At 42.2% G+C, this 21,403-nt stretch overlaps 2 protein-coding genes across 3 annotated transcripts in view; both read left to right on the top strand.

Moving 5' to 3' along the window:
• The window catches only part of MCRS1 (microspherule protein 1), a 554,896-nt gene that overhangs the window by 364,660 nt on the left and 168,833 nt on the right, over positions 1-21,403 (top strand). The window lies entirely within an intron of this gene.
• Positions 884-21,366, top strand: CD63 (CD63 molecule). The gene is made up of 8 exons (XM_042448670.1): positions 884-1,037; positions 4,348-4,428; positions 14,407-14,595; positions 16,204-16,278; positions 16,742-16,837; positions 18,252-18,389; positions 18,491-18,574; positions 20,708-21,366. Exons 2-8 carry the CDS (start codon positions 4,363-4,365, stop codon positions 20,771-20,773), a joined length of 714 nt encoding a protein of 237 aa, XP_042304604.1. The 5' UTR covers positions 884-1,037; positions 4,348-4,362; the 3' UTR covers positions 20,774-21,366.

Raw genomic sequence — 21,403 nt, 5'->3', positions numbered from 1 at the left:
TAGACTGAAGTCTAGGCAAGCTCCTGCTGCCAACTTCTTTCAGTGAGTATCAAAAAATGCTCCAAGATCTCTCTACAGTGATTCCACAGACTAACATGGCTATTATATCTTTGAATTCTGAGCCTCAGGAGAAGGCAAAAGCAAATCCTCTCTGAACAAATCCAGTAACATCCAAACAATGATACCTCTATTGGGCCAACCAAAATGCACAATTACATGTTGCAAGCTTTCAAAGTCACACTGGCATCTTCATCAGGCAAACAGGAGAAAGAAATTGAAGACATTAATCATAGGCCTGCATTTTCTGTTTCTGGTCTCAGTTCAGATGGCAGGGAGGGCTATCTGCAGGCTGTCACCTCCCCTTTTGGCCATGGTCACTGGGAGATTTTCAAAGTCAAGGAAATTTAATGTCCTTTTGCAACTCAAAGAAGGTATTTCCTTGGAATCCAGCATGTCTCCATCCTTTGTGGAGCCACAGGCTGCTATATAGGCATTTCGTTGGTCCAATGAAGGTATCATTGTTTGGATGTTATTGGATTTGCTATATATGGTCAACACAGCAAACAAGTGTCTAGAGAGCTCTTGCAGCATCTTGTAGTGACCAAGAGCATCTGAGGGCGTAGGCTGACATCTAGGAAAGCTCCTGCTGCCAACTTCTTCCAGTGAGTCTCAAAAGTGCTCCAAGATCTCTCTGTAGACTGATTCCACAGACTATACCTTTCAATGCTGCCGCTTGGCTCCTGCAATCCCCCATACATGCCTGCCCTATAAGAGTGACTCAGGGGAGGCCTGCCCTGCCCTGCCCGGCTCCATGGCCATCATCATCATCACATGAGGAGCAGCTGGGCCCTTCCCTGTCTCTGTCGGCGGAGGAGTGACGCTGCTGGGGCGGGGAAAGCGGGGCGAGGCCGCTATAAGAGAGGGAGGGTGCGGACACTTTGCTCAGTGCTGCCTTTCTGGACCCTCAGGCTCCTATTAATTCGTCTGTGTGGGGCTTTTCTATTTATCTGCTTTCTGAAGGAGAAAGAAGGGGAAAGGTAAATAGAAACTTATTATACACACACACACACACACACACACACACATATATCCGGTGGAAGAGGGTTAGTTTTTTTAAATCTGGGAATAGTCACACTTTCTCAGCCTTTATATATATATTATATTTATATATGGTGGAAGAAGGTTGTTTTTTAACTTGTGAGTAGTCACACTCTCTCAGCCTATATATATATATATATATGCTGGAAGAAAGTTGTTTTTTAAATCTGGGAGTAGTCACACTCTCTCAGCCTCAGGGCAACCAACCCCCCCCTTTCCTTTCTGAATAAACCCCAATGTTATGTTATCGCTTTATTTTATTTTGAGGATTTTGCTTCTGGTGGCTCTCATTGGTATCCCATGCCTTTCTCTCCCCAAATGGTGTTGGTTGTGGTTGTTGTTGTGTGCCTGATTGAAGCCGTTTCTGGTTTATGGAGACCCTGTTTGTTCAGAGTGTTTTGCCATCTTTTGTTTTGCTGGTGCTTCCCTCTGAGGCTGAGAGAGTGTGACTTGGCTTGAGCCTGGGAGAATTCGAACCCTGGACTGTCCCCAGAGTTATAGCCCAGCCCTGGAGCCACGCTGGCTTCAATGTCGCCAGGAGTCGGAAAGGGAGGCACATTGCAACAATGAAATGTAGAGTTACAGAGAAACAAAAGGGGAGCCGATATAGAAAAGATTGAGCTAGAAAAATGGGTTGATCTGGAAGGCTTGGTGTGGTGTTGAACTATGACTCTGGAGACCAGGGTTATACTGTATAACAACAACAACACTCTCTAAGCCCCACAAACCCCCGTGATAAAGCAGGAAACGACTGGAAAGCACACAACAACAACAAAAGGGGGGTTTACACAGTTAGCCTCCCTAGTTGTGTTGGGTCTTTTATTGCCTTTTCCCCCAAGAAAAATGCCTTTGGAGCTGTGTGGCGTCCTCCATTTCCAGGACATGCCCTACATCTCCTGCTTTCCCTCCAGGAGGGATTCCCAAAAGCCCTCCATTTTGAGCAGGACTTGAAGAAGCAGGAATGTCTGTTTCCACCAGGAGTGTTTGTTAAACTTTATATTTAGTCCTGGACCCCATTTTGTTGGAAGGTCCTCCATTTTGTGTCGCCTGGTCCTCCTTTGTAGTTATGGGATATTTTAAAGCTTTTTTGGAGGCTTAAAAGGAGAGAGAGGGGCAGAGGAAAAAGGGAGTGGGAAAGAAGTTTTCCTCTGCCAAACCGAGGCAGCCATGGTGGCTTGAAGGAGTCTGCCTCCATTTAAAGGGGAGAAACTAGTCAAGGTGGCCATGGGCCAGAGCCCTTTCTTTTCTCTCCATCTTTCTTTCTCCTATTCTTCCTTCTCTCCCAACCCTGGAAAAAGTCACAGATAAAAACCTTTGACATTATTATAAAATTCAAACACTGAACATGTCTCTATATAAAATCACATAAAATTGTAATACTGTATAATATAAAAGTCCTAGGTATGGAGGAGTTAGATGGGCATGGTCCAAAACACACTGCAGAAATAATCCAGTTTGCCCACTTTAAATGCCATGGCTCAGTGCTATAGAATTCTGGAAACTGTAGTTTTGTGAGACATTTAGTCTTCCCTGTCAATAAGCTCTGGTGCTGCAACAAACTACAAATCCCAGGAATCCATGGGATGGAGCCATGGCACTGAAAGTGATTGAAACTGGATTATTTCTGCAGTGTGGATGCAGCCACAAACTGTCCTGGCTCAGTGCCAGGAGTTCTAGGGACTGTAGTTTTATGAGACATTGAGCCTTCTCTGTCAAGAGATAGCTCTGGTGCCACAATGAACTACAGTATCCAGGATTCCCTAGCACTGAGGTTAAGAGGTCTCAAACTGGATTATTTCTTTACTGTGTTTTGAACCTATGGGGAGTAAGGTGTGAGAGCCAACATTGCGTAGTAGTTTGAGCATTAGACGGGGACTGCATCCACACTTCAGAATTAATCCAGGTTTAGCTGCCATGGTTCAGTGCTATGAGATTCTAGGACTTGTATTTTTGTGAGACATTCTCTGTCAGGAAGCTCTGGTGCCAGAACTACAAATCCCAGAATTCCATGGCATTGGAGCCTGGCCGTTAAAACGTTGTCAAACTGAAATTATTTCTGCGGTCCAAAACACACTGGAGATGGAATAAATTTGTAGAGTATGTTTTTATAAGAAAAAAGGGGTGTATGTCTCCACGAGATTCACGGCAATTTTGGAAAACTGATTAATTAAATGGTGTATGGGTGTGTATGGACCTGGGGTGTGTGCACATGTAGTAGTATGGAAAAGATTTATGTATATTGTCTGATTTTTAAGTTTAATTATATATCTTTTCTAAATATATAATAATAATATAATAATGACAATGGCGACAACAACACACTGCAGAAGTAATCTACTTTTACTGCCCTGGCTCAAAGCTAGGGAATTGTGGGAATTATAGTTTTGTGAGACATTGAGCCTTCTCTGTCAGAGAGCTCTGGGGCCACAATAAACTGCAATTTCCAGGATTCCCTAGCATTGAACCAGGGCAGCTAAAGTGGTCTCAAACTTGATTATTCCTGCAGTGTGTTTTGGAGCTGCAGTGTGGATGCAGCTGAAACTAGGGTTCGAATCCCAAATCAGCCACATAAACCCACTGGGTGAACATCTGCCAGGGGTGCTTTGATTGTGAGTTCCTGCATGGCAGTATGGGGTTGGACTAGGTGGCCCTTGAGGTTTCTTCCAACTTTATGCCTTTGTGAGTCTATGCTCTTGGGGGAGTCACAGTCTCCCAGCTTCAGAGGGTGCCCATGGCATAAAACAAAAACAAAGCAAAACCTGTGAAGGAACTTGCCAAGAAAACCCCATGATAGGTTGACCTCAGGGTGGCCATAAGTCTTGAAGGCAGACAAGAACAACAACATGGAGGAGTGTGGGGAGGGCAGAGGGGCTGCTTGCCTTTCTGCTCAGGAATGGCTCATTGTTTGGAGGGAAAAGAGGCTCAGGATCCGGATTGGGAGAGTGGGAAGGTGTATGTGAATGCAGACTTTATCCCATGTCCTCAATCTGTTTCCATCTAGCAACCTATTTCTGATACGTAAGATCCTTTTTTAAAAACCACTCCCTTGAGGAAACTCTGCCCACAGTTACTGGAATTAAGGCATCCTTTGGGGGGCCCCTCCTGTTTCCTCCAAGTTTCCTGTTTCCTTTTCCCAGCCTCCATTATAGTATGAATAACGCCCATCTTCTTTTTCTATCCCCTTCCTTCCCTCTCCTGCGGTGGGAGGTTTAGCTCTAACACTGCTTATTCTCTTCTCCTCTTTTATAGGGATTAATCGACAAAATGGGCGTCGAAGGTGGCATGAAATGTGTCAAGTTCCTGGTCTTTTTCTTTAATTTCATATTCTGGGTAAGTCAAATCGGAGGGAGGGGGGTGATATGGGGGTTGTTTTGAGCTTTTGAGCTCTGTCTCTCATCAAAAACCCTGGCTGCTGTATTGCTTGCGCAGCAGAGAAGCTGCTTAGTTAAACTTCGGGCAATTAACCTTTAAAGGCTAATTTAACTCCACGACAAAATGGAATGGCCTTCAAAGGCTAGTAGTTGCTCCATTTTCTTGAGGGCTTTCCTGTATGTATTTCAGAAGCACTTGGTTTCCCTAAGCAAAAGGATCTTGTTGCGCCTTTGAGACTAGGGTTGCATCCGCACTGCAGAAATAATCTATTTTGACACCGTTTTAACAGCTATGGCTCGGTGCTATGCAGTTTTGGGAATTGTAGTTTGTTGTGGCCCCATAGCTCTCTGATAGAGAAGACTAAATGTCTCACAAAACTACAAATCCCTGAATTCCATAGCATGGAGCCATGGCAGTTAAAGTGGTGTCAAATCAGATTATTTCTGCAGTGTGGATGCAGCCTAACTGTGCAAAGGAAGTTGTAGCAAAAGCTTTCATAGATGCATCTGAAGAAGTACACATAGGCGGGTTATAGACCGCCCATTTGGGGCGGTCTGCACCCGCCCCTTTCCCCGGTGTATCGGGGCCTCAGTGTGCAGAGCGGCAGCCGCTGAGGCCCCGATCCGCCGCTTTTCAGGCTGCGGGGAAGCAGCAAAACGCCACTTCCCCGCAGCCTGAAAAGGGGTGTCCCTGGGGCTTCAAGCCCCAAGGACACCCCGCGGCAGCGGGGAGAAGGAGAAAGGGTCCGCTTGGCTCCTTTCTCCATTGCTTCGCTGGGCGCAGCCATCTGAAGGCTGCGCCCAGCGAAGCAAAGCGCCGCCACAAACCAGAAAGGAGCTCTGAAACGGAGCTCCTTCCTGGTCCGCGGAAAGGGCGCCCTAGGCGCCCTGGTGCGGACTGATGACGTCACATCCACGCCGCCCCGTGTAGAGGCGGCGCGGTCGTGACGTCATGGCGGCCCCCTTGTAAAAGGGGAGCCGCCATTTTGTACGGACTCAGTCCGTACTAGGCTTAGGGGGGTGCGGAAGCACCGCACCTTCCTAACCCTAGTACGGACTGAGTCCGTACTTTAATGGCGGTTTGTAACCCGCCATAGTCTACAACTTAATTCACTCAGTCTCAAAGGTGCTACAAGATCCCATACTAATATTTCAGATTAAGATGGCTATGGCTCTGAATTCTGTTCCCTTGGTTTCCTTAGTAGCAAAATTATGTAAGTGCTAGAAAACTCCCCATCCAGGCTGCTCTATACTTGCAACGTGGAGGGCCTGGCTGGTTTCCTTGGTCATATTACATTCCTCTGAGACTCCTACATAGATGATAAAACATTTTACATGCCTCACTTCATACTTTAAACCTCTCCAGTGTCATGGTTCCTTTGCTAGGGAATTCTAGGAATTCAGCTTTGGAGATGCTCATCGTGTCTTAGTAAGAAAGTTGGTTTCACTTATTTCATATAGCAAAAGAGCAACATTTTAAAAAGAAACTTTATTTTAAAAGACAGAAGCAGAACTGCAGTTCTATAGTTCCATGATGTCAGAGTAGTTTGCATACTGGTTCAACAAATTTAACCATATCCTCCTTCTCAATCATGTTATGGGATGGGTTTTTCTGTTCATGCAGCACTTCAAATAAGCTTTGAATCAGAAAACTGAGGATTGCAGAATTTTGCTCCTTGAGGTTCAGTAGGAAGGCAGCAATCAACTTATTTGAAGCAGAAAGTACCTCCATTTGTCTTTCAAGAATATAGCTACAGTTATTAGGATGCTTTTAAATGACAAACACTGATCTGTTTTCAACCAAGTGTAAGTCATTTGCATTAGTTCTCTAGATATGGCACAAAGAGTTTGGGGAAGTAGGAAGCCAACGGTTTTGTGACTCTATTTTGGTCTTAAGCAATCAGGTTGCCAAATTTAACCACATGGAGAGTTCAAGGTTCTGTTTCTTCCAATGGGGCTGCCAGTTTGATCTTACCCCTCCTATTGCTGTTGCTACAAAAGCAACTGTCATGGGATTCTGTGTGAGAAAATATATCAGGGATAGCCGTATTGGCTATACAGCAAAATAAAACAACACCCAAAATCTGCAAAACAATGAAACTTTGTTGGGGACAACTAAAAGTGCACAAAACTCACCATACAAGCTTTTGAAGCTCCACTAGCTTTTTCATCAGGCAAAGGTGTGAGAACAATCAGTGGTAGCTGTGCCATTTTTCCACAAAGCACTGGGCTGGTTCTTACTGCTGGAAACAAATTGAGAGTGTGTGTGAAACAAATTTGGAAGTCCTTTGGCCTAGTTCTTTGTTCTGTGAAATATGGGATCAGGTTGTTAGTAAAGTTTCAGTGACCAAGCCTGAGTCACATGTGTAATTCTGCAGAAAGAGGACATGGATTGCTCAATAGCAGAAGAAAACTTGGCTTTATACTTCCACCACAAATGTTCACTGTGACAAATGCTGCATTATATGGGAAGGGAAGAGTCTCTGGGTTGTGGCAGATGATCCAAATATCCCCCCCCCTCCATTTCTGGAGCAGTAGTCTCCTCTCAGTTGGAGGAGGGGTCCATGCTATCTTCAATTACTGATCAGAGATAGCAGGACTGCCTTTTCTTCTTGCTGGCCAGTGCTTGGAAGTGCTGCTTGAGAGCTCTTTCCTCCTTCAGCCTATTCTACACAGAGGGAAGGCATGTTTATGTGTGAAGGACTGAAACCTGGTTGCTGGTTACTGAAGTACTGGGTTGAAAAACTCCACATAGCACTTCATTCAAGAACCTGATGGCATAATGGGAGTGGTGGCCAGCCATTGATGTCATCTGGCCTACTGAAGGTTTGTGAGTGCGGGAATCCTTATTAGGGTAACTATTGAAGGGATAATATTTTATTTAGATATCAGTCACATCAGGGTGTGATTGAGATGGAGGTGAAGAAAATGTATACGTATAAAAACAGAAAATGAGGGAGACCTCAATTAATAAAACTTTCAAAGATTTTCATTGAATCATAGAGTTGGAAGAGACCACGAGGGCCATCCAGTCCAACCCCCGCCATGCCAGAAATCTCAATCAAGCCATCCCCAACAGATGGCCATCAAGCTTCTGTTTAAAGACCTCCAAGGAAGAAGCTTCCACTACACTCCAAGGAAGCAGTGTGTTTTTTGTCTCAGTTTATCTTTACTTAGGAAGCAGTGGAACGTCAGCATGAAGGGAGGAAGTGATTACATGTCTTTTGGGAAACTTACCAAGTGAGGCCACTTTATGCATTTTAGTAATGCTTATGATAAATGGCTTAACTGTGGATGTCGAACAGCCCTTACTGTCAGGAAGTTCCTCCTAATGTCGAGGTGGAATCTCTTTTCCTGTAGCTTGCATCCATTGCTCCGGGTCCTGTTCTCTGGAGCAGCAGAAAACAAGCTTGCTCCCTCCTCAATATGACATCCCTTCAAATGTTTAAACAGGGCTATCATATCACCTCTTAACTTTCTCTTCTCCAGGCTAAACATTCCCAGCTCCCTGAGTCGTTCCTCATAGGGCATGGCTTCACCATTTTAGTCACCCTCCTTTGGGCCCTCTCCAGTTACCTAATGTCCTTTTTGAATTGTGGTGCCCAGAACTGGACACAATATTCCAGGATCTTATGGAGAAAATCATAATAGCACCACAGCTTGAAAAATAGGTTCAGCACATCAAGAAACAGATTACTCTTTCTCTCCTGTATCACTGTTTGAGGTGGAAAAGATTAGGAAGTAAATTTAGAGCCTTGGTCAGCAACCATTTTGTATGGATGAGACACTTGACAAGGAGGTGGGGGTGGCAGCAAAGGAGTAACATATTTTCAGTTTTCATATTGTGTCTCTATAAGAATGGAATAAGAGGACTAGGTTACTGGGTTCTTACTGTTTGTTGCAGAGACCATAGGCCATACCCTTCTCTTGCCATTCATACTGCAGTGACTAATCCCAGGGTTGCATATTTACTGTCTTGAGCAAACTAATTGGGAAAGCCCACACACAGCTGAATCACCATCCTTATGAGTGACAAAATAAATTCTGTCCCATAAAAGAGCTTGTAGATATGTCCTGTTGCTATAGGTACTAGTTAGCACTGCCCTCTCTCGTTTTGCTTCTGGTTGGGGGGGCAGGCTAGATAGCACCAAAGGGTCCCTTTAAACATGAGTTCAGCTGAGTTTATGCAGCAGTGTTTGACTGCCTGCTCAAATATGTGGGCCAATTGACCCTTACTGATAACGCTAACTGCAATCCTGTTTTGATAGGGAAGTGAGAAAGGATTTGCCTGGGAACTGAAATAGGAAAAGTGAGCACCAACTTGTTGGTTGGCCTTTCTTAAGAAAAATGATGAGGAATGGAGTAATTTTAAAAAACATTTTGATGACATAGCTTCTATTCTCCCCTTTCCTATATATGGGTGTGGGGGTGTGCCTTGAAATCACTGTCATCGTACAGCAATCCCATAAATTTGATAACATTTTTTCTTAGGCAAGGAATATTTAGAGGTGGTTTTGCCAGTTCTTTCCTCAGAAATGTAGGCTACAACACCTGGAATTCATTGAGAGTCTCCCCTCCAAGTACTGACCAGAGGTGATCTTGCTTAGATTCCAAGATCAGAGAGGATCTGATGCCTTTAGGGTATTTAGGCTACATCCTTTCCTGAATACTTCTTAAAAATCAAGGTACTAATATGGGAGAAGATGGGGAATAGGCTAGGTAAGTCCAGATATTCACCTTTCTGTGTGGCAGATGGAACTTGATTTTCTCACCTCAGAAAGAGCTCATTAGCTGTATGTTTGCTCTCCCTGTTAATGTGACAAAATCACAAACACTGGTAGGTTAAAATGACCTCGAGGCTTAGTCACGTTGATATGTAATTATGGGATGTAGCCTACTGAAAATAAAAGAATCTAGAATTTGAACTTCCATAATTGCTACATAATCCAAAATGATTTTTTCAGTATTTCACTTTGTCCTAAATTTACATGTGAAAATCAAAATTCAAAAATAGGTATTTTAACTGTACGTAGTTCTAATTGTATGCTTGGTATAGTCCAGATTTCTATGTATGTGTTGCCTTAGCTCTTAGTGATAAAATGACACTAGCTCTTGTATTCTCAGTGAAAACTACTTGGTTTTAAACCAAAGTTGACATAGAAACATGTACTGTGTTAGGTATTTTATAATAAGCAGTAACATGTTATGATTGTCAGAAGTTAGGATTTGTTTTTATATAACTCAGACAGGATAGTGAAAAACATACTATTTGCTTGGTTTGCATGGTTAAGTGGGAGTATTGCTTATGGTTTCACTATTGAGCTAGAGCAGATGTGAGTTGCTGTGCAACTACCATAGTCTTACTTTTGGTTGTGCTGACTAGGATTGATGAGGCCAAAAATATTGGAAGGGGGCCACAGTTACCCAACCCTAAGTTAAAGCTAAAAGAGCTCTGGCCACAATTTTAAAATTTCAGTTCTTTAAGTGTAGGTTTTGGAAGTTGGTATTTTAAATTACTCTCCTCCCAAAAGCACACCCACACACCACTATTCCCTGTTAGGCCCCACTTCTGCTAGGACAACTGGATGGCCAGGAGACTCATTTGTTTGCTTACACTTGGTTACTTAATGTGACCGTAGTATAATATTAGTCAGGAAGTGAGTGAAATTGTGGTTTTTGTCTCAGTTTATCTTTACTTAGGAAGCAGTGGAACGTCAGCATGAAGGGAGGAAGTGATTACATGTCTTTTGGGAAACTTACCAAGTGAGGCCACTTTATGCATTTTAGTAATGCTTATGATAAATGGCTTAACTGTGGATGTGCCATAAATTCTCCAAGTGTCCTTATAAGAAACAGTCTGAGGATTCTATGCAAGTCTGCCTGTTCAGCTAAACAAAAAAGGAATGATAGAACAACTTAAATACACAATCATTATGTACTACACTTTTGTGGGTGAGAACCCTGTTGGTCAGGGCAAGAAGCATTGTGTCATCAGTTGAGAATTATGTGTATGAGAGATGTGTGATGGTGGAGAGAGAATGCCCATGTGATAGAAGGCTGCTAAATGCTCCCTTGGTATGAAAGTGCAGTCTGTCTTGGGTTGAGCAAGGAGTTGTTGAGGATGACCATCTAACAGAAACATGTGGCTTATTATTCTGTTCTAGGACCTAAGTCCCATTGTTAGTCTCAGATAAAGTAGGCCCACTGAGTCATTGGGAGTTATGGAAAGGTTGATTTACCAGTTTCCCATTGATTTGGTGGGTATGCTCTAGATGGGTACAGCAACTGCATTAAGGCCCAGGTATTTTAGGTTGTTAATTTTACCTATTTTCCCCAGTGGAAAATAAGATTATGCCCACATTGACTGGGTTTGATTTATATATCGCTCTCTCTGCCTATGCATGGCTTGTGGAAACTGCCCCAGATATATTTGTAGTATAAAACTGATACAACTTGACATCTGGCTTGGGAAGGAAGAAGTGTGCAAACCTGAATGCAAAAACTGGATTGGACTGTCTTTGTCACACCTTCTCCATGAGTATTGAGTTGCCATCTCCTTTGTCATTTCCTATGCTATGGCCAGAAACCATCAGTGTAAACCAACTTCTTGACAGGTTAGATTTGGTTAACATATGCAGTAGCTTGATGTTGCCTTGATCTGATGGTTAGGAGGACAGTGAATGTACAAAGGCAGTCAGTAGTTTGAGGTCTCTCAAAGCAGTAAGCGAGCCATTCCCACCCACATTGTCACAGTTGATGCTCCAGAAAAGATCATAGTGTTGAATATCTCTGACAAGTTTAGAGAGTATTTTCCCTCCACAATGTTAATTTTCGGATGCAGGAATAAGCTTATAGTAGAAGAATACCAAGTAATGAGGGTGCTCATGCATTCCTTTGGTAACAGTTGCTGTTCCACTTGCAGTGGCCAGTTTGGACTAGCGATTGGCATTGAGTGTCGTACTTTTCCAGTGGGATTAAGCAGAACACACTAGAACAAGATAAATTGGGATGTGGGAGGGTTGTCTGTCTGGAAGCAGCTTAAACCAATCCCTCCTCCACCACCCTCAACACCAAAAAGCGGTAAAGGTTGTTAAATCAGCACACAGGTCTGACTATTACTGCTGTGAGACAATATAACCTCACCAAGAAAGTGGTTCCTTGCCTTCAGAAAGGGAAGGGGGAAATGACATATATGGCTGAACCACTCCTACAAAGCAAACAGACTGCAACACCTCTTTTCTGGCTCTTCCACAGCCTTTCACTATTGGATCTCTTCCTCTTCCCCATGAGTGCACTTGAGAATTCTTAAAGAAAGGCTAGGGCACTGATTGTCCTTAACAGGTGAATAATGGTGATAAAACAATGTAGGACATTTCCTTTTGGTATGTTCCGTGTGCACTTGACAGTGTAAAACAAGTGGGGTCCCTCTCTCCCCTTGTGTTGAGGCACTTCTTTCTGTCCCCAGTGTTCCTATCTGACAAGAGTGTTGGTGAGAATGGCTCTTTGCTGAATTGCCTCCAAGGTCAGGGCTGGGTACCTGGAGAAGAGCTGTGTGCCATCTGGAAAAGGGCTGGGTCTCTTTGCCTTGGGTGGGTCCACCCTGCTGTGATAGGAAAAAGTAAATACTAGCTCCAGGAAGCACACCGACTATTTGGGAACTGGGTGGTGAGACAAAGTGAAGAGGGGAGGCATTTTGTGCTCTGGAGATGACATAGTGAAAGGAAACCTAGCAATGTTACTTTTTAACTGCAGTGCCTGAAATCCACTTACCAACTTGGTTGCTCCATGACTTGTAGCCAATAAAATTTCCCCAAACACTAGTCTTTTTTTAGCACCGTAACTTTTATGCATAGTTCCAAATGCCAGGTTTCTTTATTTTGTCTCCCTGTCAGAATCAGCCTTGATTCTCTAATTCTTCCCCTTGTCCTAATCCTGTGCCTGTTCTTGTCTATTAAAACTGCTTGTTGTAGTTGCCATTCTTAAGTTTTGGTTTCTTGTCTTATCACCTTTCCCCTAGACTGCTGCCTGGTTTTAGTGGATGCATGTTAACCTTATTTTAGTGCCTATATCTGAAGGCCCAGGTGCTTTAAACTACGAAGCCTTTTTACGCAGTGCAAGTGACATTTGCTCTGAACTGTCCATTAGGGTGAACTTCTATTCCAACTAATATTCTGTTCCAGCTAATAATTGTTAAACTTAACTAAAGGAACAAGCAAGCTTTTAAATTAATAGGATCATAGAATCATAAAGTTGGAAGAGACCACAGTGGCCATCCTGTCCAACCCCCTGCCATGCAGGAACTCTCAATCAAAGCATCCTCGACAGATGGCCATCCAGCCTCCAAGGAAGGAGACTCCACCACACTCAGAGGGAGTATGTTCCACTGTGCATAGCAGCTGTGGCTAAGTATGAAATAGTTGTGTGGTGCATCTTTCCTTCCATACCCTCCATGCTCACCTGTTCTGATCATATTTGCAAAGTGTGTTTCCAATTGCAGTTTTATGAAGAGTGGAACTAGATCCTTTGTGAGATTAAAAAATCCCCTCACACACACACAGGAAAGCAGCTAATGATGACTTTACACTTGTACCTGATTTCAGAAGCTACTTAAGGAGAAGTGCATTTAGTGAGGAATAAATGCATATGTCAAGTGGTGATGGAGAAGCCCTTTGCATAGATTGGGGGGTGCAGGCTGTATTAAAATTGCAGAAGCTGATTACCACCTTACCTTTTATAAATGGAAATACTTAACATTGCCACTGTGTGTGTGTTCATGCATATATGTTGCATAGTGATAGCATATATGCTGCTTCTTACACGTAGCTTTGACGGACTTGTTATATCCATAACAAGTAAGAAACAATTGCTGTGAAGTTTGTGCTTATTCTCAGAACAAGTGTGCCTTATTTATTATTTATTTTAAAATATTATTATATTGCCATTCCAGTCAAAGTCTTCTGTTGTTTTTTAAGCTTGAGAATACTTTTTGCATAGGGAGGAAGAGCTACACCAAGCAGGCTTTTATAAACATAAGGTGGGCGGTTGTGAGTTTTAGAAAAATGTGGTATATGGGAAACTGAAATTTGTATAGGTTAATGATTACACATCAAATGAGCTGTTTTCAACTGCATGTTTAATAAATAATAATAATAATATGTTTTATTTATAGACCGCTATTCCGCAATGATCATAGCGGTGTACAGTAAAAATTGCAATACAATACAATACAAAATACAAGATGACAGTTAAAAGAGGGAGAAGTCTCGTCCTTCAGGCTGTCCCTGATGGAGCTGGGTCTGCCTGATCGCTCCCTCTCAGGCCACGATGACAGTTAAAAGAGGGAGGAGCCTCTTCCTTCAGGCTGTCCCTGATAGAGCTGGGTCTGCCTGATCGCTCCCTCTCAGGCCAAGATGACAGTTAAAAGAGGGAGGAGCCTCTTCCTTCAGGCTGTCCCTGATGGAGCTGGGTCTGCCTGATCGCTCCCTCTGAGGCCAAGATGACAGCCTGAGATGTTTTGCTGCTTGAGTTGGAGGACCATGTGCTTGTTTTTCCACAAGTTATAGTGCAGAATAGGATGGTCAAGACATTTTCGCATATGAAACAAAGTTTCAGGAGCACCCTTCCCTCCTGCTGACAGTAACCCTGCTATTAGCAAATCTGTATCAAGATGGATCCACCTTAACAAGGGAAGAGTATTTTGAGTGGAAGGGCATAGCATTTTAAAAAGTTAATGCATCTTCTAAAAACAAGTTAGCAAAATCACAACTAACATGCCAAAAATTGGCTTATGTATTTTGATCTCAGCCGTGTGTGTTTCTATGTGCAATAATTCACTGTTCTCTTTCATCATATGAGGATACTGTCCTTTTCCTCTGTGCCACCCAATCCTTGCAATTTAATATTGTGTTCTCTCTCTCTTTCTCTCTCCTTCCTCCAGCTCTGTGGTATAGCTCTGATTGCCTTGGGGATTTATGTACAGATCGAGCTCAACAACACGCTGCAGATTACCAACCCATCTGCTTCAGGTGCACCTATCGTCATCCTGGCTGTGGGCGTTATTGTCTTCTTCATCTCCTTCTTTGGTTGCTGTGGAGCAGCAAAAGAGAACTATTGCATGGTCACTACGGTGAGGAGAGGGTCAGTGGAGAAGAAAGAGGGTGTGGGGAGATGTTCAGTGGTCACCAGGATATGAGTAGCAATATAGATTCATGGGGCTGATAGAACACTTGTGCTTTACTGTTCCAATGCCAGCTTCTACTTTTCCATGAAACCCAGGCATCTGTGGCTGTGACAACAAGTTCTGTTTTCCCTGTACCCCCATGTTCCCACAGCACAAGCTGTACTTTACCCTACAGGTGTGTTTTAGTTTCCTGGGAAAGTTGGCATGATGAGAGGAGTGCTGTCTTTTTGTAGCAAGGAAAGTTGGTATGGCTGTGATGGGAAAGACAGGATGCTTAGGATTTAGTAGTCTCTTTGAATTCCATGTGAAAGTTGATCTCGCTCTTTCTGACTTTATTGAGAAGCCCACAGAAAAGGTATGCACACATTGATTTTCCTTTAAAAAAATTATTATGTACAAAAAAAATTAATTCATCAAATCCCTATGCAGTGTAGTTTGCATAATTTATATGTAGATACATTGGAAGCACTGAAATCTTGATCACATGCAACCCAGTTTTGTCCCTCTCCTGTTGGGATTTCCCTCTCACAAAATTGCCCAAAATAATTTAACCTGTTAACCATGTCTGTAAGGAGTAAAAGTTTTGCTTTCTAAAAATAAATAAATAAAATGTAGAACTGCTTCCACAGTTTTGCTGGTGTGCAAGAATCTGTAGATGCAAGATTCTGAAATAGTCATACTCTAACTAACATTCTATCTGGCCTGATGAGGGACTAATGTCGACCTTTCAGGTGGACAAAGAAAGATCTGCTGCAGAGCATGATTAAGGGCTTCACATTGTCTAGGATTACCCGTTTTTCTATCTCTGTTCTATAACTATGGTTTCTTGCCAAAGAGATAAAGACAGTATCTCTTAGTTGCTGGGAGCTAAATCAGTAACTAGACAATATGTAATTGACATTCTAATGCTATTTAGTTAAATCTAACGAAGTCTGAAAAAGAATAGTCCATGAATCAGAATGCATTTTGGATAGGGAGACTGTGTAGTTGGTTCTGAAAGAGCCAGGATCTTTAATGATCAATCATTACAGGGTCCCTGTTCCCTACACATTGATCCAGCTCTCTTACATGAGTATGCTTGTATCCCAAGAGAAAACAAAAGGTGGTATTGCCAAATACTGTGGGTCGATATTTGAAGAGCAATTAGCACAACGAGATACAGAGACGAGTTAATGCTATTGTTTATCCCTGGGAGATACTGATGGATATGATAATTTAAAGATTATGGAAGCAGAGAGGAGCCTGATGGAGAGTCCTGGCAGATTTTGGGAACCCTTGGTATGTTTAGAATAGGGATAAATACTGTGCCCCCTGTCTGAGTAGGCTCCAGTAGGAGGTTAGAGCTGAAGAGATAATTATGCAAGGAGTTCTCCTGTTTGAGGGCTATGCTGTCATGGTGGAAAACTTTGGTCTCAGGATTAAGGTGAGATTTGTGTGGTTTGGGATGGACATAAATTGTTTCCTCCTTACAACACAGGCCAGGTTGAAGAGGCACAATGGGGCTAGAATGCCCAAAGATTCCTGGATGTTAAAACACTTTATTCCCTTCTGTAGTTTGCTGTCCTACTGACGCTGATCTTCCTGGTGGAGATTGCAGCTGCCATTGCTGGCTACATCTTTAAGGACAAGGTAAGAGATGTACCTGGATTTTAAGCTATTGTTGTCTTCATGCTTTTTCATGAAACTCCCTAGAGAGGAGCAGCAGATGAAGAAATCTTTCTTAAGGTTGATGGACACCAGCAAGACAATTTATCCAGAAGTTGTCTTTGCATCCCCATAAAAGTAGTCTCCCCCAGGGTAGCTTAATTGTTCAAATTAGGGTCTAGCTCAGTGATGGCGAACCTATGGCACACGTGCCAGAGGTGGCACTCAGAGCCCTGTCTGTGGGCACATGTACCATTGCCCCAGCACAGAATTTGTTACTAGAAAGCCAGAGGGACACGGCACTTTGCAATAAATAAGTGGGTCTTGGGTTGCAGCTTGGACACTCGGCCTCTAAAAGGTTCACCATCACTGGTCTAGCTAAATCTGCCCTCCTTTCCTGGGGCTCAGCAATCTTCACTCTCTTTTCTCTTCTGCTGTCTTTTCCCAGGTCAAGACAGTAATTGATGAGGAACTCAGAGCAGAAATGAAGAGGTACAGAAATGACTCAAATATCGCCAAGACTTTAGATGACCTGCAGAAGAGCGTGAGTGAAACATGGAAACTATTTTCTGTGCCACATTTTTTTAAAGCAAGAGGAGTGTGCAATGATGGGCAATAAAATTGGAATTAAAACCAGAGCCATTACTGAGAAGAGCAATTTTAAATGCACATAAAGGCATAGGGTTTAAAGTCTCAGTTTGCAGAATTGACCTCCATTTCAAAAACAGTTTGATGTAAGAGTATATGTGTAACTAGTGGCACGATAGTTCAGATTTTAGCTGATGCTATTTATTTATTACTGGATCTGTATCCCTGCACCTGAACTCAAGGTATGGCACTCATGGTTCTCTCACTTTATGTTCAGAATAACCTTTTAAGGCTGAAAGATGATCAGCCCAAAGTTACTAAGGGAACATGGATCCCTCTGTATTGTTTGGACCACCAATTCCCATGATAGCTGATCATTGGACAAGTGGGCTGAGCCAAGTGGAAGTTACAAAATACCTAGAGAGCCCCCCAGTTACCTGTGTCCTCTCCACCTGTTGCACTGTCCTGATCATTAAATTTAGGAGAAGCCTTGTTCACTCACACGGAGGATTTGCTCAGCTTGGCCTCTTTTCTTTAGTAAGGGCCAGTGGACTCTTCTGGAGATCAAAGCAACATTCTTGTTTATCGCTCTTGTCAATGATGATAGTGGAGTAGAAAGGCCTCTAGGGAGAGCTACTCCAAATGGAACACTGTTTAAAAAAAATGGAGCTGTTTTTAATACTTGTCTAGCATCATATTCACTGTAAAATTATAAAATTATTTTAGGTGGCTTTACTTAGGAAGCAATCATACATGTGCCCAGCTGTTCAGGCTTGCTATAATTAGTAGGCTGAATTTTCAGTCCTTCCTTTCTTGGTAAATCAATAGTCTATGAATTCATCAATTCTTTTTTTAAAAGCCCTTTTAAATCACAGGGCATCACTGCCTCTTATGTGGCAGCAGATTCTATAAATCATCAGTGGGAAACTGCAGCATGATGAGGAGCCAGCGTTTCTCTGTCCTGGAGCTTTTGGGGACTGCTTGGCCTGCCAAAAGAAGAGGAAGAGGAAGTAGTAGTAGTGTCCTGGTTTTGAAAAAGTGTGTTTTCTGTTTTAATGTTAAATTGTGCAAGGTGTTCCTGTAGCCTATTGAAAAAAATAGTTTATCTATAAGAGCAAGAATCGGGGAAATCTAGACGAGTCAGTGCCTACAATAACTGCCTTAGGGGCCCTCAGGCAGCCCCAGAGCCACTTTTCCTATCTGCAAAAAGGAATAATAATGGAATACTATGCAAGATGCTTAGCCATGAGTGTTAATGAAATATTTTCTGCTCTTAAAATGATGAGATGGATAACTAATCTAAAAAAAATATGCCACTCTAAAAGATGCTAACTTCTCTCTTTCCTTTTATTGCCCTACCCTGACTTTAGTATAACTGCTGTGGTGCCTTTAATTATACTGACTGGTTTGATGTGAAAGAGTTCCAGCCTCACAGTGTGCCTCCGTCATGCTGCATCAATGGCACTGATTGCACCAAGAACCCAAATGAAAACAATGTCCATATGGAGGTTTGTATGGGAGAGTATTAGGGAGACAAGGACATTTATCACTGATTACCTGATGGACTCCCTAAGACACTGTTCCTGACTGTGATTATCTTTCTGTATAGGGTTGTGTATCAAAAGTAGAGGTCTGGATGAAGAAACACATTATAATTGTGGCTGCAGTGGCATTGGGGATTGCCTTCTTTGAGGTACCAAGAATTATAATGGTCTTTGTGGAATTGTATGCATGCATGCATTCACATCTTCCTTGTTACATTGTGCTTGAGGGAACTCAGTTCAGAATTATTAGCATTTAGTGCAAACACGTTCTGCCACTTTGCTCATGCTCTACCTTTTCCCCAAAACTGGAGATGCATCTGCACTGCAGAAGTGTTTGAAACCACTTTACCTGCCATGACTCAATGCTATAGAATTATAGGATTTGTAGTTTGGTGAAATATTTAACCTTCCTTGTCAGAGAGCTATGGTGCAACAACAAATTGCAAATCCCAGGATTCCATAGGATTGAAACATGGCAGTTAGTGCCAAACTCCATTATTAATGCAGTGCAGATGCATCCTTGGAACCAAGGTGGCTAATTAGTGTGTTAAAACAAAAATTAAATTCATTACATCAATAATTAATTTGTTAAATCAAAAAATTATGAAACGGCCTGTCAGTAGAGATCCGAAACATTACTAATCTTGACAGCTTTGAAAAGGCTGTCAAGGCAGATCTTTTCCGACAGATTTTCCCTGAGTAACTCACTTGGTCACCCAATATGAACTACCATATGAAATACAACAGGATGCTCTCTGTTGCTGACTGATTGTTTTAATAACTTTTTTTTATTATTGTTGGGAGAATTATAATGTTGTTGGTTTTGGAGGAAGGGAGAATGGATTTTATTTTGTATCATTGCATTTTAATCTTGTTGTAAGCAGTCTCGATACTACAGAAGAGGTGAGGTAAAATAATAATAATAACTATTATTATTATTATTATTATTATTATTATTATTATTATTTAACATTACTTAAAATGGCAAAAAACCTACTAGTTGTCCACCTAAAATAATACATTGAAATAACATAAAATTTAATTTCTAATCAAAATCATTGTTGCAGTTGACATTTATGGAGTTAAAAATTGCTATTGAAATTTTTAATGGATATGAGGGACCTAATCACTTAATATATCCATGGTAGCCATGTTGGCCATACAGCAAAGTACAATAACTTCCAAAATCCACAAAACAATGATACCTTTATTGGCCAACCAAAATGCATAAAATCCATGGTGCAGGATTTTGAAGCTTCACCGGCTTCTTCGTGAGGGAAAGTTGCTTAAAATCAAAATGACGATGTTGGAGTAATAGCTCTACTTTTTCTCAAGATGTTATATTTGTTGTCGGTTAAATTGGTATGGTGGAGTATCTATGTAGGTAGAGGCCATTCTTCCTCCTTGGCCATGGGGGCTCTGTAGACAAAGGGCTGTAAACTCCAGGAAATAGAATTTAAAGTCCATTAGCAGCACAAAATGCAACTGCATATGAATGCTAGCAGGGATTCTTGCAGGCTTGAGCAGTTTGGTCTGTGGGACAAGAGGAATTATGTTCTCTCTCTCACTGCCCCCCAGTTACAGCTGCTCCTGCAAACACCTCAGGCAGAAAGAAAGGGGTGGTGGTGTCTGTCTGCTTTACTTAGTTAATCAGAGTTGAGCTTTTGTTTGACGCTAATGTTCTTAAGTTCTTATTCTTTTGAGGTTTTCAGTAGGATGGGAACTTAACACCTTGAAAAGAAAGAGCACAGGTCTGCAGAACATGAAAGTTTTACCTGCAGTGTTTTGGTTAAAAGCTTCAAGAGTAAGTCGTAGCATATAGAGATAGACATATGACCAATATGTCATGCTTGGTAGTACCCACAATCAGTGTGCTGCTAAACTCCTCTGGTGGAGACATGCATATTGTGTTTAGCTATCATCTGTCAGCATCACAGTGTTTGAAAAGTTATGATAGCCTGGGAAGAAAGGAGAAATGAGCCAAATGGACAAACTACAAGCAGTGACATTATCTATCCTACCACTTTCTCTTATTGGTCATTTAAAAATGTTAATAGTCCAGATACCAAGAAGGACTGCAGCGATGAGATGAGGGAGGAGAGACAGACTTGTGGTGGGGCATCCAAAGAGGAGGGGTTTCTCATATACCCAAGGAAAAGGAGGATGTAATGGTTGCACTGGAAACCTGGACTGCATATCAAAACCGTTTATCCTGCATGTGTATTTGTCCTGCTTGCAAAGAAAATCTTTTTATTGACAGTTTTCTCTTACTGTCTTTTCAGCTCCTTGGCATTATTTTTGCCTGCTGCCTCATGAAAGGAATTCGCAGTGGTTATGAGGTTATGTAGCCTCCTCTCTTCCTGTACATCTGGTTACTGCAACTATAATTACAAAACTCTGGAATATTTCTGTCTCATCTTCTGGGGATGCAGCTGACCGTCACGTGCCAATGGATCAGGGCCAGGTGCATGCCTCCTCTTCTGTTGCCTTTCTTGAAAATATATGCTGCCCTGAAAAGATTCACATGTTGCCTTACTTCTCTTCCCTCCCTTTTCTCATGGGAAGAGAGTCCATTTTCCACACACCATCCTCCCTTACTTGTGCCACCTAATGGATATCTTGTGATACAGGACTGCTATTATATACCAACAGACTTTTCTGCTACCTTTAATAGCAAGTGAACAGGCACTCTTGAAGTTCTGCTTCCTCCAAATTCATACTTCCTTAAAGACTTCTAGGCTGCAGCTTTCCCCTGATACCATATGCATAGGAAGTAGACATACCTCTATTTTTAGGATGTTTCCTTTCCCCCATGGAAAGGTGGGCTTTTGAATTGAGTAGGGACTATTGTTTTGGAGGTCGTAATGAGATGGAAAATTGTGGGTTTTTTTTTTAAGCCAGTAAATCACTATTTGGAAAATAAAAGACATTGTTTCTCCCAGGTGTTCTGATTGATTTGTGTTCAACCTCATCCTGGC

The sequence above is a fragment of the Sceloporus undulatus genome, chromosome 2 (assembly GCF_019175285.1).
Source record: "Sceloporus undulatus isolate JIND9_A2432 ecotype Alabama chromosome 2, SceUnd_v1.1, whole genome shotgun sequence".
Lineage (NCBI taxonomy): Eukaryota > Metazoa > Chordata > Lepidosauria > Squamata > Phrynosomatidae > Sceloporus > Sceloporus undulatus.
This window is presented reverse-complemented; position numbering and strand designations above follow the sequence as displayed.

Coding starts and splice junctions, on each gene's coding strand:
- CD63 (XM_042448670.1), top strand. CDS start 4,363: ATGGGCGTCGAAGGTGGCATGAAATGTGTCAAGTTCCTGGTCTTTTTC. Junction 4,429..14,406: donor TCTTTAATTTCATATTCTGG/GTAAGTCAAATC, acceptor TCCTTCCTCCAG/CTCTGTGGTATAGCTCTGAT. Junction 14,596..16,203: donor ACTATTGCATGGTCACTACG/GTGAGGAGAGGG, acceptor TCCCTTCTGTAG/TTTGCTGTCCTACTGACGCT.